A 21,997-nucleotide genomic window follows, 5' to 3' on the forward strand; every position below is an offset into this window, starting at 1 on the left:
GAAGATTCTTCCTTGGAGATTTACACCCTCAGGATTCATATTACTGAAATACGCACGCACAGAGAGCGTGCTAGGAAACCCGATATACACGTTAAAGTCGTCCATTTCAGTTACTGTAAGCAACATAAACCTCCAAAATGATTTCTAAAATATTGGTAGAGATAGTGAAAAAGAACTAATGTTGTTTTGTTATTCTTATTCTAACCATGACTGCTCGAATGGCTTCAAGTTGAGTTCGGAATTTTAAGGGCATTTGTTTATGATCAATTTTGTAAAGAAACCCAATTTTGAATTGCATTGGTTCTGGCCCTGATACATTAGAAAGAAAGGAAAACGACATCTAGTCAGGTAACAAAAATGAGAACTATGTTGTAGCAGGGAGATATTGCTCCCCAATATATAATTTGACATACTAAGATTTAGATGCGGGAGAGGGAAAAAAACAATTCTGACACATTTTCAATACCATTGCAGGCATAACTATGATCCGCGATAGGTCAAACACTTCTACCCAGAGGAGGCTTTTGCAACTCCATGTCCTGCCTTTTTGAACATTTAAAATCCTGCAGATACAGGGAAAAAAAATCAAACTAAGACAACATAACCATCTGCATCAGAATCACATAATGTATAGCGCAAATATAGATATGGTCGTTTAATATCCAATGCATAAAAAAACAAAACATATTATTGGCAACAAAGGAATATAAAAATACGATAGCATACAGTGAACGGGCACGCATTCTCAAACTCTTGCTGTTCTCTGCGACACAAATCAAACTCATTGGTGTGGTAATAGATGCAATATGCATAAGCATCCATTTCCTTTGTGCAAGTCTGCTGAATCATACCTTCAACAACAATATTTCTCTATTAATACTAAAACAAAGTAAGATGATTAAAAAAAAAGATTCTAATGTATGTACCAATCAAGAACGTCTAGAATTTTGGGTTTCCCATCTGACGTGAGTTTTAAACCATCTGCAATTTGGATCGACACCGAAGTTTAAAAACCGCGATGATGACAACACAACCATCGATTTCTTCTTTATAGTATCAATCAAGTTTTTCCATTGTAGTCTATGTGATTCTGGAACCAAAGCTTGCTGTTGTTCCCTAATTGAAGATGAAGATGAACTACAACTACTACTACTGTTGCTGTTATCTGAGTCTGGGCTTAGAATTTGAATTTCAAAAGCTTTTCCTCCAAACCCCAGTGGTAATTTCGATCTCGATTTTGAAATACATAAAATCGAGATTTCGAAGACCCATCGTCAGCATCTGTGGCAACAACTGAGAAACCTAGACGTGCTAATGAAAGACCCACATTGGCTGTTGTTGTAGTACCCCGAGATACTAATACTGACATCTAATGTAGTGATGCCTTCTCTCTTTCGTCTATAATTTCAATGTAGAACTAACACCTCCAACACTTAAAATTCCTCTTACAACAACACTGACCAAGACAACATCAAAACTGCCAAAGGCTTGGAGTATCTTTTAAATCTAATTACTTGAGGAAACCATAACTATTTGTCTTATTTCACACAATTTGTTCGAAAGAACATGACATTGGAAAATTCAAGAATACACAAAAAATACAACAAAAACACTCTTCACTTTTACCTCCTTCCTTTAGATTTGGAATCAAAATGATGTTTCTTCAATTTCTTTTTGCGAACTACAGCAATTTGGCTTCCACCCTGTTTGAATGGCATCCCCATGAGTGCAAGTAGCTTTTGACCTTCTTTATCAGTTTTCGCTGTGGTGGTTATGCAAACATTTATCCCCCTTGGTTTACCAAGGGCATCATAACAGATCTCTGGGAAGACACCTTGCTCTCGCATACCAATGCTATAATTTCCATGCCCATCAAAACTGTTCGGGTTGACACCCTGAAAATCCCTTGTCCTAGGAAGCCATCAAAGTAAATCCTTTTTGACGTCATTTAATTTTGGAAGAAGAGAATAATAAGAGAGAGGGTTTGAAGAGATGATTTTTTTTTTGGAGAGTTGGGAGTGTTTTGTAGAATTGAAAAAAATATATATAAAGAGGTTTTTATCTATTTTGGGTTACGAACAATTGAAATCGCCAAATCCATCTCATTCAGGTTCACCTCCACACTCTTACCATCGAGCTTATGCCTATCTCTATCAAGAATAATGCTCTCCAGCAACCCTCCAGCAACCAATGTGGACTTGAAACTGCAGTCCCCATTCTTCACAAACTTCCTCAGCCCACTCGCAGGGTCCTCCTCATACATGACAAACCTACTCAGAACGTCATCTCCACTCTTGTCACTTAGGGACACACTCCCTGACCCCTTGCACTGCTGAGCAGCAGGGTAACCATCAACAACCTTCTTCTTACCACGGGCCTCTGCTACCCCAGCGTCAACAGCCAAATCACTCAAGTACATTTTCTTCAACGGTGACCGATCTAAAGAAGTACGACCTTCTACAGTACTAAGTCGTTCCTCATACTCAATTCGGGACCTCTTAGCCCCCTCCGTCTCAACCACTTCGGAGCGCCTCTTCAAATTAGGCCTCCGGAACGAAGTGGGAGCATCACTATCTCCACCAGCATTATCAACAGCAAGACCACCAGCACTTCCAGAACTCGATTCGAATGGGTGGACGCATAACGATCTGTATCACCAGAGGAGAAGCGGTTGGATGCAGAACGATCCGCATCACCAGCAGAGAAGCGGTTGGATGCAGAGCGTCCTCCATCCCCCAGCTCAGAACGTTGGGATGCCAAAGGATCCACATCACCCACCTCAGAGCGTCTGGATGCAGAACAATTTTCAGGAGCCACGCCAGCCGTCCTAACTGCCCCAGAACGGCTATCACCAGCCCTTCCAACCTTTCTCAATCCAGAAATAGGTGCCTTCTTTTGGCTCTCCCTCTCCATGGCAGAATCCGAGCTAGAATCAGAGAGAATAACAACAACCTTGCGAACCTTCTTCTTTTGCTCCAACTGCTTACGGTTAATTTTCTCTCCTCGCTCCACGGCTCTTAAAATAATGAGCAACCTCCCCCAACAAAGCTCGTTTCTCCTCCCAGCTCAAACAAGCAAACCTTTATATAGCACCGGTCTTAGTACGACCACGAATAAAAACCTCTACAAAAACAAAACAAATAAGTCAGAACGTCCAAATCATAATATACTATATACACATTACGACCTAAAACCAACGACCTACCAACAAACTGTACAACACGATTTGTCAACTCCAAACGAGGAGGACAATATCTACCCACAACCAACAACAGCCTACGACCCCAATCCTCCTTACTCACCCCCACGATAACAGGAGATTTCCCCTTACCGACTTGAAAGCTGAAGTTCAGAGCACCCGACCTCCTCACAACAAAATGCTCCAACACATCTGATAAGCAGATGTTATAGCCCTTATCATTCAACAAATCCAACGCATGGAAAATCCTTCAACTGTTCCCTACGAACTGACAAGGGGTTTTTCCCAAATAATTCAGCACCTCCACAGTAAGACAGGAAAAAGGCAACCTCATCCCAGCCTTCAATTGTCCATAACAAACAACTACTCCTCCACCCCAAGGAACGTAGTCACTATTAAACATATTCCTCTCCCCCCTTAGGTCGTACATGGCCAGGTCGGCCTTCACCCAACCAAACTCCTCCCTCAAAGAAGTATAACAATCCTCCGACCTAGGCCTCCTCGCATCCTCAGCCCTTGTCTCCAACAGTGGAGATGACGAAGCCTCATCACCACTACGAGACCTAGCTTCAATATCTTCCTCTTCATCACTTACTGTTCTCTCTCTCCATTCATCAATTTCAACTTCACCACTCAAGCTATCACTGGTAGCAGACATTACGGATGCAGAAATAAACAAAAGATCAAACTTTTTTTAGAGTCAAAGAACGAACCTGAAAAAGAAAATCGAAAACTTGCGGTTTGTTCTTTCTCTATACTTTTTTCTTTTTCTTCTCTTCTGACTTCTGAAGATAGAATGAAAATGAGAAGACGCCCAAAACAAAACCTTTCAAACACACAAACCTCGAAAGAAAACAAATCGTTTCGGTTTTTTAAGCAAGCACAATCATGACTAGCTCACAAAATCGCCGTGATTTGGGCCCATGTTCAAAACCCAACTGTTCCTGCACATTTTCCGAAATTGAAATTCAAAACAAACAGCTGTCAAACACGTGTTTTCAAACTTTATTTTTAAACCGTCCTTTTTCCATCCAACAGCTGTCCAAAGAATGGATTAAAAAATAAAAGGGGCTGTGTAAATACCATCCGTTCCACACTATAGTACACGTGTCCACATACCAGGTTGTCTTCCTTCAGCTCGTCCCACATCATCAGGTCGAACCCATGACCCAACACCCAGGTCGTCCACAGCATCAGTTACAGCCATTTATGGAAGCAGGTCAACTAGCGCAATCTTGGAGCTCAATCAAGGAAACACTAACTTTGTAACAGCAGAGTAATGACGAATCACCAAGATAGCACACAAAGTGGATCTACACTTCATAACAGTCCAGAGCAAATATAGAAGGTCAGCTCAAACATCTATAAATAGAGAGAGATGAACTACGTAAGACTTGATTCAAATTGACCCCAAGAAACTTGATACGTATGCAACTCTTATCCCAAGAAGAGTGCAACCATTCCCTACCACACAAATCACAGGTTGTTGTCCAGTAAACAGCAAACATCTACACTAATTGATTTACCAAGCCTAATTCATAACTAGGGAGGGCTGTAGTTGGGTTAGATTAAATCGTTCCCAAAAACCGGGAACTAATAAGTAGGATTATTATTAGAAGGGTTTAGTGGAAAATCTATATTTGGGCCTAGGGGTGGGGTCCAGAAGAATGTGGACTGGTCTCCTCCTCAACTCGTCCAACACTCCCAGTCTTAATGAGTAGGCTGTTTTACTGTTTTATCCCCGACTCACTCTTTGAAACAAATGCTTGATAATCCCTTTTTCGGTTTTGTTTCTATTTTACTATAGAAAAAAAAATATGGTTATGGAGAAGATATTAACGGTTGCAACATGCAATTTAAACCAATGGGCAATGGACTTCGATTCCAATTTACGTAACATTAAGGAGTCAATTACAAAAGCAAAACAAGCTGGGGCTACTATTCGACTTGGTCCTGAGCTTGAAATTACTGGTTATGGTTGTGAAGATCATTTTTTAGAACTCGACACGGTACATCATTCGTAAGTTTCCACACCCGCGTTAAATAAGTTGGATTTCATTATTGTTATTGCTGACTTGTCTTCACTTGGATTGCAGGTGGGAGTGTTTGAAAGAGATTCTAGTAGGTGACTGGACAGATGGGATACTGTGTAGTATTGGTATGCCAGTGATAAATGGGTCGGTGCGTTATAATTGTCAGGTTCTTTGTTTGAATAGAAAAATTATTATGATTCGTCCCAAAATGTGGCTTGCCAATGATGGAAACTATAGGGAACTACGCTGGTTTACGGCATGGAAGCAGAAAGACGGCCTTGTGAATTTTCTTTTACCCGATCATATCTCTCAAGCTTTGTCACAGGAATATGTACGTTTTGGATATGGGTACATGCAGTTTAATGACGACGTGTAAGTAGATGCTAATGATTTTATACTTTTTTAGGTGTTACATTTTATTTATATCTAATATGACATGCTGAATAGGAAAGGGATTTTTGGTTTTGCTAATGCACACCTGATATTAATAGCAACATAGATTATAATTTATTTTGTAAAGTTTCTGCAACTGGATTATGTATGAGTATTTTTATGGTTTTTGTATCTCCTGATGGGTTTTTATAGCTGAATGATGAAATATTTGTTATTTGTTAGACGTGTTGCTGCTGAAGTCTGTGAAGAGCTCTTTGTCCCAGTACCTCCTCATAAGGAGCTTTCATTGAATTGCGTTCAAGTGTTTATGAATGCAAGTGGAAGTCACCACCAGCTAAGGAAGCTGGATATTCGTCTTAGTGCCTTTAGAAATGCCACCGGTACTCATGGGGGGGTTTACATGTACAGTAATCAACAAGGCTGTGACGGTGGTCGCCTTTATTATGGTATTAAACTTAATCTTTTGTCGAGAAGGTTATTGAATCTTAAACTTAAGTTATGGTAATATTGATCATATGTATGACGGGAAGTTTAATATTGGTAGATGGATGTTGCTGCGTCGTTATAAATGGAGATGTGGTTGCTAAAGGATCACAATTTTCTGTCAAGGATGTGGAGGTTGTGGTTGCTCAAGTAGACCTAGATGCTGTAAGCTTTTATTTCACTTTCTCAATCTTCTGTTGCACTTATGTTATGAATCTAGACTCCTTTCTTCGTTGGTTTTTCATATCTACTTTTAGGTTAAATAGAGTCAAAACAGAACTGTCTTTGAAGAGAAAAGCTAATCATTTTAATTTCATCTCATTTAGTTTTGCTTCGGTTTCGTTCTAATTTGTAATTGGTAGCTGTTATTGTTATCATAACTGGGTGTAATTATTACATGACAAAAAAATAAGTTATTATTCTCTGGGAATGAAATATAACTTTTATCGATGAAAAAAAAAATCAAATCGGTAGGTTTGAAATATTGTGTAACTGGTTACTTCTTAGAAGCATATTTATCAGAATAGTTACGATAGTTTATGTTGCCTGCTTAATTGATAACTTGGATGCCTACTATTAATAGCAGGGACTTATCTACTCATTAAATGCAATGTAAGCTGATTTATTGATCTATTTGCCATATTCTTATAATTTTATATTCCCATGGTCATTGAGCATGCCCTGACATTGTTAGGATCTCATATGAAGCTAGAGTACTGCTGAAGGCAAGAGTGTAATTGCATATATACCACTAACTCTTACTCTTACTTGTAATCTTATTAAAGGTTAATAGTCTAAGGGGATCAATAAGTAGTTTCCAACAGCAAGCAAGTGCAGCGGCAGTAGTTCCATCAGTCAGAGTACAATATAATCTATGCCGATCGTTTAAGCATCAAACGCCACTCTCTAGCCCATTGAAGGTTTGTTGTTCTTTTTGAAAGGATAACCCCATATCTCCATTTTCTCTCTATATCTCCCATGTAATGAAGCATGTTCAAAATTGTGTCTTACCTATCATGTTTTCACCACATTGTTGCAGATCACATATCATTCCCCTGAGCAGGAGATAGCTTATGGACCTGGTTGCTGGCTATGGGACTATTTAAGGAGGAGTGGTGCCTCTGGTTTTCTGCTTCCGCTTTCTGGTGGAGCAGATAGCTCCTCTGTAGCTGCTATTGTTGGCTGCATGTGCCAACTTGTAGTAGAAGGTCAGTTATCGGAGCCCTAAAGTTTGCATATTGTAGGTCTTAATATTTTATTATGTGGCTACAATATAAGTCAGTCATTTTATATCTTTAAGCCTTAATGAGCCCGTATGTATGGAAAACCCCTCAGAGTATTTACTGCCTTCTATTTCTATATATTGATCCCAAATAATCATGCAGAAATAGCAAATGGTGATGAGCAAGTCAAAGCTGATGCAATACGAATTGGCAATTATGCTGATGGTCAGTTTCCAACTGATAGCAAAGAGTTTGCCAAACGCATTTTTTACACAGTTTTCATGGGAACTGAAAACAGGTGAGACTTTGATCTTGAACCGTTACTTAATTTATCACGGTACTTGTTTCATTTTTTGTTCCTTTGATTCTTAATATTGCTGTTTGGAAACTTAAAATGCTTTGTATCGGTATTTTTAAATCCTTAATTTATAAAATCAGCAAGGACGACTATAATGATTTTCAGCTTTTCTTTTAATGTCCTCATTTCGTATCTTGAGTGACTATGTATTCCATGGACACATCTCAAGTGCAAGAAATTTGTGAACTTTGGCACCTTTATATAATTAGCCACGACCTCTGGACAAAGTTGTGGCTAGTTACTGAACTTAGTTTAACAGTGGCTAATCCATACATGGGGAGTGTTTGTTAAAAGTGTATGAATGGCTAGTGTGTTCAGAACAGCTAGCTACCCTCAAAGCTTAAGTGTTGGTGTGGTCCCTACTGTAGGGTTGGGCCTTGACGACAGGCAAACAAAAAAAGGTCGTGCATCTATATTTTAAAAAACTGAAGGTGAGCATGAACCTTGATGTATCTGTTGTTTGCTAAAAAATCTATCTCTGTGTAATTAAGGTCGTTCCCCGAATTACTTCAGGCATTAGTTGGAGAGACAGGAATTCTATGAAGCCAAATTCGTTTTGGTGGAATTCAAATTTAATTGGATTTATTAAATGGTCAGAGTTACCACTGTTCACTGGAAATCAGAACCTTTAGCAGGACATTACTAAAAGTACCAAATTTTAGTGATAAATGGTAGAACTAATTTTTTTGAAAGTAGAAGTTAAATGCTCCGTGTTTGTGTTGCACTGCTATAATAAGCGAGCTCTGACCATGGTTAATGTATGTTTCCTTACAGTTCGGAGGAAACAAAGTTGCGAGCAAAGGTTCTCGCAGATGAGATTGGATCCTGGCATCTTGATGTCTGCATAGATAGTGTTATTTCAGCTTTGCTCTCTTTATTCCAGACACTAACTGGAAAGCGCCCTCGTTATAAGGTAAATATTTATTGCTTTTAATGCGGATGATGATTGGCGGAAGCAACAATTATAAGAAGGGTTAGTTAGGGATGACCCCCATTTTCAAAAAAATTATGGATACCCCCCCCCCTTAGTTGCAAGATCCACTGCTTCTTTTGCTATGAAAATATTAGTAAGGTACTAAGGTTGCTTTGTGTAGCTTGGCGTAAGCTGGTCACTTCTTTTGTTTGTTGTCTTTGTGATTTTTTTACATAGGCTACTATGAAAAAAACTGTTGTTCTGGAAGTTTTTGTTTTTGGCATGAGATGGAAAGAGATATAAAAGGACCTTAAAGTCAAGGAGTATGTTAGTCCATATTGAAAGAGGTAGCACTGTACCATTTTGATGCATAAGCTTTGCAGAAACCCTCTCTTGGTGGTTCTGTTTTACTAGCTTTTATACTATCTCATCTGAGTGTCTTATGTAATTATCTTTTCAATTTAATAAAGGATGCCACTGCTTGGTATATGATCAGGCTTGTTGTATTGCCTATCTACTGTTATTATCACTTGCATTTTTCGTAGCATTTCTGAACTTTTTATCCGCAATTGTTTTACAATTCTTTTGTTATAAAAGATTTTCGTAGTGTCTAGCTGTAATTATAGTGATGAAGAATCATTAATTCTATTTTGATTGTAGTTACCATCTTTCTGGTTTGTGCAGGTAGATGGGGGATCCAACTCTGAAAACTTAGGATTGCAAAATATTCAAGCTCGCATCAGAATGGTGCTGGCATTTATGTTTGCGTCACTCATGCCTTGGGTACACAATAAACCTGGATTTTATCTGGTCTTGGGTAGCTCGAATGTAGATGAAGGATTGCGTGGTTATTTAACGAAGGTAAATTTTTTATTGCATGCCATTTAAAAGATAATTAAAAGTACTATGTTTGTTGTTGGTTATCAGATCACCACCCCTTTAAATTTGCGCTAAACTAGCAAGTGGCCAGCTGAATATTGCTATATTTAATACGTGTGCAAGCCTTGAGGGGACAAGTATCAAGTATCCACTTGATCAAGTGAGTGCTTTTCACACATTTCAGCTTTTGGGATGAAAATTCTTCAGGTGCTTAAATGAGTTTTTTTTTTTCCGCGTAACTTGCTTGAATGCAATGTTTCTTGGAACTTATGTTGCCCATTAGTTGAACGAGTTGTATTTATGTTTCTGGGAAATTATTTGTCCATTAATTGACCCTAGCCTTAATAAACTCATCTTCCACTGGAACATTAAACATGAATTTGCTGCTTTTGGAGCTGCTGGTGTATTTAGAAGATCACACTTAACATATTGTGTTTAGGTCAAATTAAAAGAATACAAACTAGACTTCGTTTTTACCAGTTCTTCGAATGATGAGCACATGTATATACTGGCTCCACCATTGGGATGTGGTTTGTCAATATAAAGTCTATGCAATGACGGCCCAAGTGTGTTGTGGTGCTTATACATTCTATTATTTGTTGTAGTACGATTGCAGCTCAGCAGATATAAATCCTATTGGGAGTATTAGTAAGCAGGATCTGCGGTCATTTTTGAAATGGGCTGCCATTAATCTTGGTTATTCATCACTGGCTGAAATTGAAGCAGCTCCACCAACAGCAGAACTGGAACCTATACGGTCAAATTACAGCCAGGTATTGCTTTGGAACATGCATCATAGTACTCTTCTGTTGATTGACTATCTTTAATTTTATTCTGGAGCACATGAATTGTTAAATATGTTCCTTATATTTAGATCTCTAAATATGCTAAGTATCCTAGCTGAAACTGTTCCTTTTTCGTCCTTTTTTTTCCGTCAAGCTGGGGTGCAGCAATCTAGTAAAACTGATTTTCTGTACCTAAACCACCTCCCTCCCCCCCCATTTTTTTTTAGAAACTGATCTCTATACGGTCAGATATTTAATTTATATTTTGTTTTATGCTTATGAGTGTTTTTCTTAAGCAGTTTTTGAAGCCATGTAGTTATCAAAATTTCATATATTTTACCCTAATCTTTCAACTTTCTATCTTTAATTTATCCGTAAAAATATCCAGTCACTTGCCACCTTTCCCATTTAAATGTTCGAACTAGATTATTTTGTGACCTATTCTTCATTTATATGGACAATGAAATCAAATGTTTTATTTATTTATTTTGTGAACAAAATGTCATATTTTCTATTAACAAAAATGATAATTTACATCCACTCTCCAACATGTAGTTCTCTCAGCTAGTCCCCTTTCATGCAGTCATAGCCTCTCACATGCTCATCTCCTCACATATTTTCTACAATTTCTATCTTCTGCTAATATCCTATCTAGTATGTCCACATGAGGATTTGTGAGAACAATACAGCCTGGGGAACCCCTTAGGGTGACCAAATAGTCTGCAGTTCTATTTGCTTCCCTATATGCATGAACAGCCTGCACTTGTCCTACTTGCTGCATCAGCTCCCAAATTTCGAAGACTTCGTTCTCCACTTTCCTTCCTTCCTTCTTGTTTATTATCTGAGCTACTTGTTTTGAATCTGTTGCAACCTTCACCTTCTTAATTCCGTCTTGTCTGCATATTTTAAGGCCATTAACAATTGCTATCAGCTCCTGGTTGATCACAGTTCTTACACCCCCTTCGGCAGAGTAACATGGTATAGCAAAACCATTGTGGTCCCTGATGACACCTCCTGGTTCTGCACTGTCAGACTGTAAGCTACTATCAGTGTTAAGTTTCATTTCTCCTGGGTCAGGGGGTTCCTAAATGAGAGAGTTGCTGAGCGGGGATGAATGTAACCACTATGCCCAGTCTATTTGTAAAATCCCTTAGCAAAGGAGTTTCAAGTACCCTAATCACTTTGTTTTGTAGAATCCTTCTGATTTCTTCCTTGAGGCCGTTGAGTAAAGTCCTCTCATCACATACTCGTTTCTTGAATCTTCTCTTATTTCGTCCCTTCATAACCAGTAGAGTACTTGCATAGCGAACTTTAAAATTTTCAACGAAGTAATTCTTCTTTTTCGCTGTGTGGAGAATCCATTTCCATTCTTCCCAAGCTTCTAAAATTATTCTTTGGTATCCCACAATCTTGTTTACTTCCTTCCAGATTGTCTTTGTGTGCCCACAGTTAAAGAAAATGTGTTGAATGCTTTCTCTGGCAGAATTACATAGGATACATCTTGAGGAAGTTAAGATTTTGAGCTGCACCAATTTGTCCAGGGTAAGGAGGGCTCCAGATAGTACTTGCCACATCATAAAGTTGTGTCTAGGTAGAGGCCATTGACCCCACACCATTGTACTCCAACACACTTGTTGTCCAGGCCCTCTAATTGCTTCATATGCTGATTTTGTAAAATATGTACCTGGTGTTTGTGCAGTCCATGTCCATACATCTTCAGCAAATCTTCTGCTCAACTTAGCGTTCATTATACCTTCTTTAGGGGATCTCCAATGGGAGGTGTAAAATTGCACCTCCACATAGGCGCCACCTAGGTGCCATTAGGATTTTACAACTCCAATTGTAAATTATTGTAGAGTCCATAAATATCCACTCTCTATTGTTCCCAATGGAGAAGTGTAAAAAAGTTCAATTTTAAACTCGGATGACACTTCAAGTGTCGTCCTAGTTTAAAATTTTCAAACTGTGACTTTAGAAATAGATAGAGACGACACTCCAAGTGACGTCCAAATTTTTTTACTCAGACGTCTGTTCGAGTGTCGCCCGGGATTTTTATTACCTGATAGCGAGAGGGGGAATTCCCCACCCTCTCTATCAACTAATACTCTATTACCTACAGTATAACACCCCCATTGGAAAGAGTTTTTTTACATTTGGAGTGTAAAATTTCCACTCTATATGGTTTACACCCCACATCGGAGATGCCCTTAACTGTTGTTGGGAGGTTCGCTTTAGCACAATTCCAGTGCCTTGCTTGTATCATGATGCTCACTGGTGCATTTTCTGGTATGCCTGAGGCTGCTTTAATTGCTGGAGTGGCGAACTCTATAAGCAGTACCTGTCCATTTGTGATGCCAAAAGGAGGTGTTCCATCTGTAATTCTCTTTATCATCATTCCTTGAGTTAGCTTCCTACACTGGAGCATTTTTCTCCGAGACCACGAACAATCATGTGGAATTGTCATAGTTCAGAAGTTCTTTGATTTGATTCTATTTCTCCACATCCAATTGACCCATAAGTTGTCTTCCTTTGTAGCAATCTTGTACACCAGCCCACAAATAACTGCTTTGCTCTAGTCCTCTATCTATATGATACCCAGTCCACCACAGTCTTTGCTTTTGCATAGTGTGTTCTCATTTATAGGGTGAATTTTCCTTGTCATTTCAGAGCCAGCCCAGAGAAATCTAGTACAAATTTGTTGTAGACCTTCAGTGATAGCTTTGGGCAGTATAAGAGTTCTCGTCCAATATACTTGAATGCCTAGGTTACATTGACACGGGCACGCGTGTCGGTGTCCGACACGGATACGGCGAGCAGTTGAAGATCGACACGGATAGGAATAATTAATTAATTTTTTAATAATTATAAATTTATTAAATTAGATGGTCCATTTACACTTTTGTGGTAGAGTAGAGTTTACCTGCCCATAAGTAGAGTTTGGAGTTTTGGACCACTTGTTATTAAAAGAATAGTATGTGGGTTGTTTTTAAAAGAAGCTTGTTTGCAATGTTTAGTTACAGATATAAAACACGGCCCATGTAAGAGAAGCCCAATAGGTTTCTTTGTATACAGGCCCAAGTTTTAGTCAAGAGTCATGACCCACCCCCCTCAAATGCAAACCCTAGATCTGGTTTGCAGGTTTCAACTCAGCCGCTGCCACCTCAAGAGGAAGAAATGAGAGCGAAGCTAAAACAGGAAAGTTGCACACCAATCTTCTTGTTCTTGTTCTTGTTCTTCTTTCTTTACTTCTTGGCCACACCAATCTCATACCAATCTTCTTCTTCTTCTCTCTTTGCCGTATTTTGCCGCTTTTAGCCGTGACGACACGGATATATCCGTGATATCCGTGTCGTTTTTTGAGAAAGTTCCGTGTCCATGTAACCTAGTTGAATGCTTATTAGCACTGATTTAATCAGTTGCAATCTGCCAGCATAAGAGAGTACTTTTGCTTTCCATGACTTAACTCTTCTAGTCATTGCCTCAATGAGAGGCTGACAGTCACTTATTTCTAACCTTGTGGTAATTAGAGGCATCCCCAAATACTTTGTTGGAGGCAGCACTAGTCTGACCCCAATAACATGCGTAAAGAGAGTCCTGCTGCCATGATGCTGCTCTTATTATGATTCATATTTAAACCTGACACCTCTCCAAAACTTTCTAGAATACTTATGATTGCTTGAGTGGAAGACAATTCAGCTTTGCAGAATATCATAAGGTCATCTGCAAAGCATAAGTGAGTTATAATGGGATTGAAGCATTTTGGATGGAGATTAAAAAGTTTGATTTGTCTTGCCCGTTCCATCTTAGCTGCTAGAACCTCCATCAGTAGGATAAAGAGAGAAGGAGATAATGGGTCTCCTTGTCTTATGCCCTTCTTACCTTGAAAAAAACCCACAAGCTGACCATTAATGATGATCGAGTAGGATGGTGTAGTCATACAAGACTGAATCCATGTGATATATCTCTGAGGGAACCACATTTTGGTCAAGATATCAAGAATTGCCTGCCATTGTACATTGTCATACGCCTTTTGTAGGTCAATTTTGAGTGTACATCTGGGGGAGATCCACTTCCTATGGTACTTCCGAAGTAACTCATGAGTGAGAAGTAAATTGTCTTGAATATGTCTTCCAAAGATGAAAGCACGCTGATTTTCATAAGTAATAGACCTTATAACTCTTTTCATCCTATTTGCTAGCACTTTAGATATAGTTTTGTAATCCATATTGCAGCATGCAATTGATCTATACTCTATACTCTTCCACCGTGTTAGGGTTCTCAACTTTGGGAACAAGAGTGATATTTCTGGCATTGACTGTCTTGAGCATTCTAGCAGATCTGAAGAAATTCTTTACAGCTTTTAGGAAGTCCCATTTAATGATTACCCAATACTTCTTAGAGAAATAAGAGCCATACCCATCTGGTCCTGCCGACTTGTCATCGCCAATAGAAAAAAGTGTTTCAGTTATTTCTTCATCAGTAATATCCTCCAAATTGCTTAATTGTTGATCGTTTTGTGTGCTCTTGAAGGTGAACTCATTTAGGGTATCTGCATTACAGGGTTTTGGATTTTGTGAGCCTAGTAATTCCTTGTAGTAGCCTTCTATCTCTTCTCGGACATCTTCCTCAGATTCAGTTCTGTCTCCATTTGCTTTAATCAAACCCCAAATTTCTTGATTTCCTTTCCTTAACCATCTTATGGAAATAATTTGTGCAGTCATCTCCATATAGAGCCCATTTTGTTTTGATTTTCTGTTTTAATATATCTAGCTCATACCTTTTGAGTGTAGTGACTTGGGTAGATAACTCCTCTTGTGCTAGTCTAACATTTGATGGTTGTAACTGTAATCTCCTCTGCACACTTTCCAGCTTCTCTCTTTTCTCCTCAATCTTTTTTCCCAGTGTTCTAAAAAAGCGCTAGGCGGTAGTCGGGCGGTGGGAGAGCGCCTAGCGCCTAGGCCTTCTAGGTAGCACCTAGACGGGCTAGGTGCTTGGCAGTTTTTTTTCAAATATATCTTATAATATATATAGTGATACACACCTATACTATAAGAAATGAAGAAAATCATTTACCATAACTCAAAAAATAAACACAAACAAAGATATTTATTACAAAAATACGTAATAGTTTAAGAAAATCGACTTCATATAAAAACATATTCTTTCTTATAGTGACATATAATTTACATTGAACTTTAGAGGGTGTTTGGATCCTATTTATTTATTGCGAAAAAGTGGTTATTAGTGAAAAAACATTTTTTGAAAAAATAAATGCGTTTGGTCTCTATTTTAAAAAAAAAGGTTTTTCATCCAAAAAACACTTTTTGGTCTCAAAAACTAGTTTTATGATAATTAGGTAAAACTTGTTTTTCAAGTTAAAAAACTGTTTTTCTTTGAGGGAAATGAACTGCCCGGATGTTTTAGACTTTAGTACTTTATGCCGAAATATGTCGAGAAATATAGTGTGAAATATTGTTTGATAAAATTGCTTTTAAGAAAAATCACAACCAAACATATTTATTCAAAAACTGTTTTTAGAATAAATATTTTTTCATAAAAATGCTTTTTAAGAAAAAATGATATTTTGGAAAAATAAGAACCAAACACCCACTTAGTCTTTTAAACTCATTCAAATCTAAAGCCTACATGGGTCTTTAATTTTCAACATTTAATCAATTAAAAAAAAAAAAACTTGACTGGACCGCCTAGCCCGCCTAATCAGTCCGCCTAGACCTGCCTAATCAGTCCACCGATTTTTTAAACGACTTGGGCCTAGGCGAGTCAGTTGGACACTGCCTAGCGCCTAGGCGGCCGCCTAGACTGATTTTTAGAACAGTGCTCTTCCCTAGGTTATAGTCTTCTTCATAAGTTTCAACTTCCTCGTCAATACAAACATGGGATTGCCTCTTGGAGTTTTCACCCTCTTGGAGTTTGGAATGTCCGAGGATTCAATGACTTGGCTAGAGGGAAGGAGGTAAGAAAGTTAGTTTTAGATAATAAACTTGCTCTTATGGGAATAGTAGAGACTAGAGTGAAGGCTCATGATAGAAATTTTATTTTTAGTGCTATGGGGTTAAAGTGGCAGTTCATAGATAATTACGATAGACATCCAAATGGTAGGATTTGGGTGATGTGGGACCCTGATTTTCTCAACTTCGCTTCCATTCTTCTTCAGTTCTTCTATTGTTCACTCCCAATGAAATATGTGTTTGATTTATCTCTGTTTCTCTGACCTCATCTGATTTCTCCTTAGTGGCACTTGTTACTTCTATTACTGGCTGCTCACTTGTGTCTTGAGCTGTATCACCTTGAGTACTAGTATATGCCCCGTGCCTGAAAGGCACTCATCTCTTTGGTTTAGTGATTTGCCCACAATAGATAGTATTTAAAATGTCTAAGAATTAATTGAGATAAAATTCACTTAGCATGATGGTTATGGCTCAGTAGATAGTACTACCAAGCGAGCGATATTCTTTAGTTGTTTTTAACTTATTAAACTTGATAATAATGATGAGAATGAAAAATAAATAAATTAAACTTGATAATAATGATGAGAACGAAATGCAAAATAAATAAATAAAAGAAAATGCCTGCAGCAAGTATCGAACCCGCGACCATACACTGAAGGAACACTGCTGATGTAACCGGGTTGCGAACACTGCTAATGTGATATAAAACTGACTTGACTAATTAAAAACAGCTGAAACACGCATCTTGAGGTTGATTATCACATTTCAGCCATCCAATTGTGTCAAAAATCGATCTGGACTGTTGTTTGTCTTAGGCTAAATGTAATTTTGTCCTGTAGTGCCAAAAAAATCCCTAACTTATTATATAGATGAATTGTTTCTGTGCTTTTTCTCACTGTAGTTACTTTCTTGTTGGTAACCTTAGTCCATCCCTCAGCATCTGGATTGGTAGTACCCTTTTGATGCAGGATGAGAAGGTCCACTTTTAGGATATTTCCATTAGTAGAATTGGTAAGTTTATTAGTAGTTTCTTTTATTGAGTTTAATTAGATTTAGAGGTCTAGGTTATTTCTTGGTTATCAAGTTTGGCTAATCTATATAAGGAGGCCAATGTAGTTTGTTTAGATCAACCAGCTATCAATTATCAAATTATCAAATCTCCAAAAACCTATTATACTTTTCTTTTGGCTTCCACTGCTTTGGCTGCCGTTGTTTCCTTACTGATTTTCCTCCCCCACATCTTTTCTCAGTATGACCAAATCCCCCATATTTAGTTCATTGTTGCGGCTTCCATGGTTCGTCCATATCAATACATATCACCTCTGGAAGATCATTTGTTGAGGCAACTTCCACACAACTTCTTGCAAAAGATAGTCTAGTTTTGTTCTTGGTTGCTTCATCAAGATATATAGGATTACCTATAAGGCTAGATACAAAGCTCAATCCATCTGTCCAGAGTTTCTTTGGTACATCATAATATCATATAAGTTCACCCATATTGGAATAGATTTTGCCTGTTTCTTCTGCCTATCTATTTCCTTCCCCCATGGTTTTATCACAAATACTCGTCCCGCAATGAACACAGGGCCTTGTTCTAGTACCATTTGCCTATCTTCTGGGCTAACAAACTTGAAACATAAATAATTCTCATCAGTTGAAATATCATACGTACCTTTCGTCTTCCACTGCCTTGCAAGAGATTGTTTCATAACTGGATAATCTATTCTGCTCTCCATGAAAAATCCAACCAAGTATTCCTTCCATTCATCTTCCCCTTTCTTCAGAATATCCTTTGGGTATATCTCGACCCCATTCACTATCTGTGGTTCACTTAAGTTCACTTCTTTTGAATAACTCATTCCAAGCAGGCTTTCCCCTCTTAGTCCCTTGAGATATTATTGTTGGGTTAACTCTATAGGAATTTTGCAGGAGGTAAATCCATCTCCATTCCATTTTCCATTACTGTTGGCTCTTGAAGAACCAAAGGTAGGTCCTTTTCCTGTGAAACCATTTCTAGGGTGTTCTCCCCTTCGGTCATTTTGTGGCCGTCGGGGAGTCAAGGTCGGAATCCTCCCGAAAGCCTCGGGTCAAGCTGGATTGGTGAAGGAACAAACCTTTTCCAGATCTATCACTCGGTTTATTACTAAAAGTAATAAGAAAAGATAATCCCTAAGCTACCCTCGCAGTCACTCTATTTTCACTTACATGAAATCAAATGTTAACTTGCTGTAGGGTTTGATTTTGATTTCTGTGTTTTGTTTAGTGTGAGAAAATCAAGTTCAGTTCTATATCTCTACTTCAAAACATAAAACCTTTCCAGTATTTTCTAGATCTGTTTCGAATTAAAATAACTGTGGTTGGATCCTGTTTTATTTTTATTTATTTACTCTTATCTATATTTAATTGTATGATGCTGATAATTGTGTTCTGTGTCAAACAGTTGGACGAAGTTGACATGGGAATGACATATGAAGAGCTCTCGGTTTATGGTAGGTTGCGCAAGATTTTCCGCTGTGGCCCTGTGTCAATGTTTCAGGTTAGTCTCAAAATTTTGTCACTGGGTAAGTTTTACCAAAGAACATGGTTCGTCTATCTAGAGTTTCTGAAGAAAGGCATCATTCCTGACCATTCAATTAATCGGTGTCTCAGCTGGTCAGCTAAATTATGGCAGTATGGACAACTGAAGAGTCTAATAAATCATTTCATTTTTTTAAAAATAAAAATAATCGAACATTTTTATTAGTTTGTCCTCCAAATGGGTGCTTGTTTTCCGGTTTTACTAAATACCTCATCAACTCGGCGCCTTCATCAAGATTGATTATGATTGGGGAGTAAAGGCCACTCTAGCTATACTCCTTATCAAGGTCTATCGACAATCATTTACATTGAACTGTCTCAAATGTTTATGAAGCTATTCCCACAAGTCCGTCTGGTGATCAAAAATCAAAATAGCAGTGATTGTTGTTAAAAAAGCGATTGTAACAAATGGAATCTGTTATTCTCACACCTTGAAGTTCAATCATCCCTTTGTAATATGACACTCAATCCTCAAAATTTGAGGACTAAGTAGCCTGTCTGTTAAAACTACAGTACTTGTTTTCAATATACACCTCGTCTTCCATCAAGTTGAAATGTTAACACTATCACATTCTGATCTCAAACCTCACAAAGTGACATCCCTGTGTTTTGCCCCAGTTGGTTACCTTTATAAATGTAATCGTCTCTTTATCAATGAGTTGAAGCACCACACTTGTGGTATGGAGTATAGAGTACTAAGCTGCTTTATACCTGTTGCAGCCTGTGACAACATATATGCTCACATATTTATTTAATGAGCTCGTACTGAAACCATCTGTTTTATCGCCTGATTATTTCATCATTGCAGAATCTCTGCTATAAATGGGGTGGAAAGCTAACTCAGTCCGAGATAGCTGATAAGGTCAAGCACTTCTTCAAGTATTACTCAATCAATAGACACAAGATGACTGTCTTAACACCATCTTATCATGCTGAGGTATGTTGAGCATCATTTCCTTGTTTTTTTCTCGCCTGATTTTAAGATGCTAACCAATCTATTTTGGAAGTAGAACTTTCGAGAATCATCCCCAGAATCAGTTATACCGTCTTGCTGTTTTGCAGAGTTATTCTCCAGAGGACAACAGATTTGATCTTCGCCAGTTTCTCTATAATGCAAGGTGGCCATATCAGTTCCGCAAGATTGATGAGCTTGTAAGCGAGTCTGATGGTAACAAAGTTGCTTTGGTAGGACCAGAAGGAAGGGAAAAGGAAGTAACATTAGACCATGGGGGAGGTATGGGAGTAATAGCTGCAGGTTCTAGTGATCCAAAAATAGGTCTCTGATGCTTGATTATTTATTGCTAATATATCATTAGCAAAATGTAATTTATTGATTATAGCTAAACGTGTTATTTTTTTTCTATTTTGCTGGTGTTCTGCTATGATGATAAAATATTTTGTATAAGAGATTACTTGTGTTATACCTGATAGTGTTCATTTTCAGGAAGTTGTATGGGTAGTAATTTTAAGTTTGACGAGTTCTCCAATTACATGAAATATTTGAAAGTATAAGCGATAAACAAACTGGAGGGATAAGAACAATTAGAAAAAGCAAATTTGCGAGTGTAGGAGTGCGCCTTAATAATCTAATCGAACAATCGAGAAGTTAGACCCTGGAACTGCACTGTGCATCTATGTTAGTCATTGCAAGAGGAGATCCACGTTCAGAGGCTATATATGGGTCATTCCTCGTTGGAGAAACACGCCACAAGTTGGGATCTGTGTTTTTACTTCTAAGTTTGTACGGTATCACAGTTTTCTGCAGTATCATTTTGTTGTAGAAGTAGAAGCCACGTTTTGCAGAACATAAGCATGAATAAAAAACCTCGTTTACTGAGATCAAATTGCCTAACCGTCCATGTCAGCATTGTCGCTTTTATAGAGCCGTAAGACGATTTGCTTGGATGATGGACGGGTTGAAACTTGAATTATAAAAGTTCTGCAATCGATATTGTATCAAACTGTATGCATATTTGGTTTTACTGACTGTGACACTTAAATTTCCATTTTCATGTATGTGATTTTACTGATTTAAACAATTTATCAATGCAATGTCATTAGTCATTAATCAATTTTGCAGTTTGCAGTTTGTAGTTTTGTACGCAGGACTGCAATAAACTGGTCAATCTCAATTTTATTCGATAAGTCGATATATCATATCATCTTCACAAGGGAAAACACAAAAACCCTTCAAACTACACACTTAAATGCAAAGAACATGTGTCGTAACTCGTAAGTGATGCTCATTTCACACATTATTTGTGTGGTATTTGAGCATACGAAAGCCGTTATCTAAAAGTACATTATGGCCGGATTCAAAATGTCAAATGTAGGGACAATTTGATCAGGTCAGACTGTCAGTTCAGAACTTCAGGTGTAGTAAGAGCAAAATAAGTCAATTCTGCATTCAACGCAAAATTAAATGGACAACAGGTCCTTCTTTCAATAGCATCTCTTGTTTAGTTTAGTTACTTTCGTACACAAAAGATGAAGCCAAAAAAATGGAGCGACTGAGTTGCTCTGCTTCATCATTAAGTTTAAGATATCGGCAAACAAGAAGCTAAATGGATTACTACTTACATTTAGGCATTTAGAGCATCTTTAGGAGTGATATCAACTTAGCACCAAACACCAAATTTTCAACAATTTGGTGTTTTTTCAACTTCAGGAGAGCTACATGTTGATAAAAACACCAAACCAAACACCAAATCGGCCAATATTTGGTTCCAGGTTTGATGCAGTATCAAATCACTCATGCGGTTTTTCCAACATTGCGTGGGCTTGAGCTGCTAAATAGGCTTCTATGGCGCGGTTTTGGCAAAACTACGTGGGCTTGGGCTTCTATGGGCGCGGTGTTGGCAAAACCGCGATGCACTCAATTACAACAACGGGCAAAAAACGGCTATATCTTTCTAACCCTATAAATTGAAACACTCACCCCATAGTTTTACACTCACTTCTTTTTCCTACTCTCTATTCTTTACTCTCTACTCTTAAAACAACGAGTCAAGAACAAAAATCAAAATCTAGAGCGGCTTCATAGATACAAGAAGAAGATATTGCTCTCACCAATAGTTGGCTACAAGTTAGTCAAGATGGTGTAGTAGGAAATGAACAAAAGTCGAATGATTTTTGGGCTAGAATTCTAAATGCATTTCATGCAAATTTAGGAAGAATGACCGAAC

The 21,997-nt window shown here is 38.1% G+C and overlaps 1 protein-coding gene across 1 annotated transcript; it reads left to right on the forward strand.

Moving 5' to 3' along the window:
• Positions 1-4,813: 4,813 nt before the first annotated feature.
• On the forward strand, positions 4,814-20,233 carry LOC147483054 (carbon-nitrogen hydrolase family protein). The gene is made up of 13 exons (XM_086576109.1): positions 4,814-5,219; positions 5,296-5,604; positions 5,848-6,071; positions 6,170-6,273; positions 6,894-7,028; positions 7,148-7,316; positions 7,494-7,629; positions 8,464-8,602; positions 9,287-9,463; positions 10,087-10,254; positions 18,676-18,771; positions 19,621-19,749; positions 19,875-20,233. Exons 1-13 carry the CDS (start codon positions 5,017-5,019, stop codon positions 20,094-20,096), a joined length of 2,211 nt encoding a protein of 736 aa, XP_086432235.1. The 5' UTR covers positions 4,814-5,016; the 3' UTR covers positions 20,097-20,233.
• The last annotated feature ends 1,764 nt before the right edge of the window (positions 20,234-21,997 follow it).

This window comes from Coptis chinensis, chromosome 8 (assembly GCF_015680905.1).
Source record: "Coptis chinensis isolate HL-2020 chromosome 8, ASM1568090v1, whole genome shotgun sequence".
NCBI lineage: Eukaryota > Viridiplantae > Streptophyta > Magnoliopsida > Ranunculales > Ranunculaceae > Coptis > Coptis chinensis.

Bases quoted from the DNA above. Each gene is read 5' to 3' on its own strand.
- LOC147483054 (XM_086576109.1), top strand. From the start codon at position 5,017: ATGGTTATGGAGAAGATATTAACGGTTGCAACATGCAATTTAAACCAA. The intron at 8,603-9,286 runs GTAAATATTTAT...TGGTTTGTGCAG, and splicing joins GAAAGCGCCCTCGTTATAAG to GTAGATGGGGGATCCAACTC. The intron at 10,255-18,675 runs GTATTGCTTTGG...TGTGTCAAACAG, and splicing joins TACGGTCAAATTACAGCCAG to TTGGACGAAGTTGACATGGG.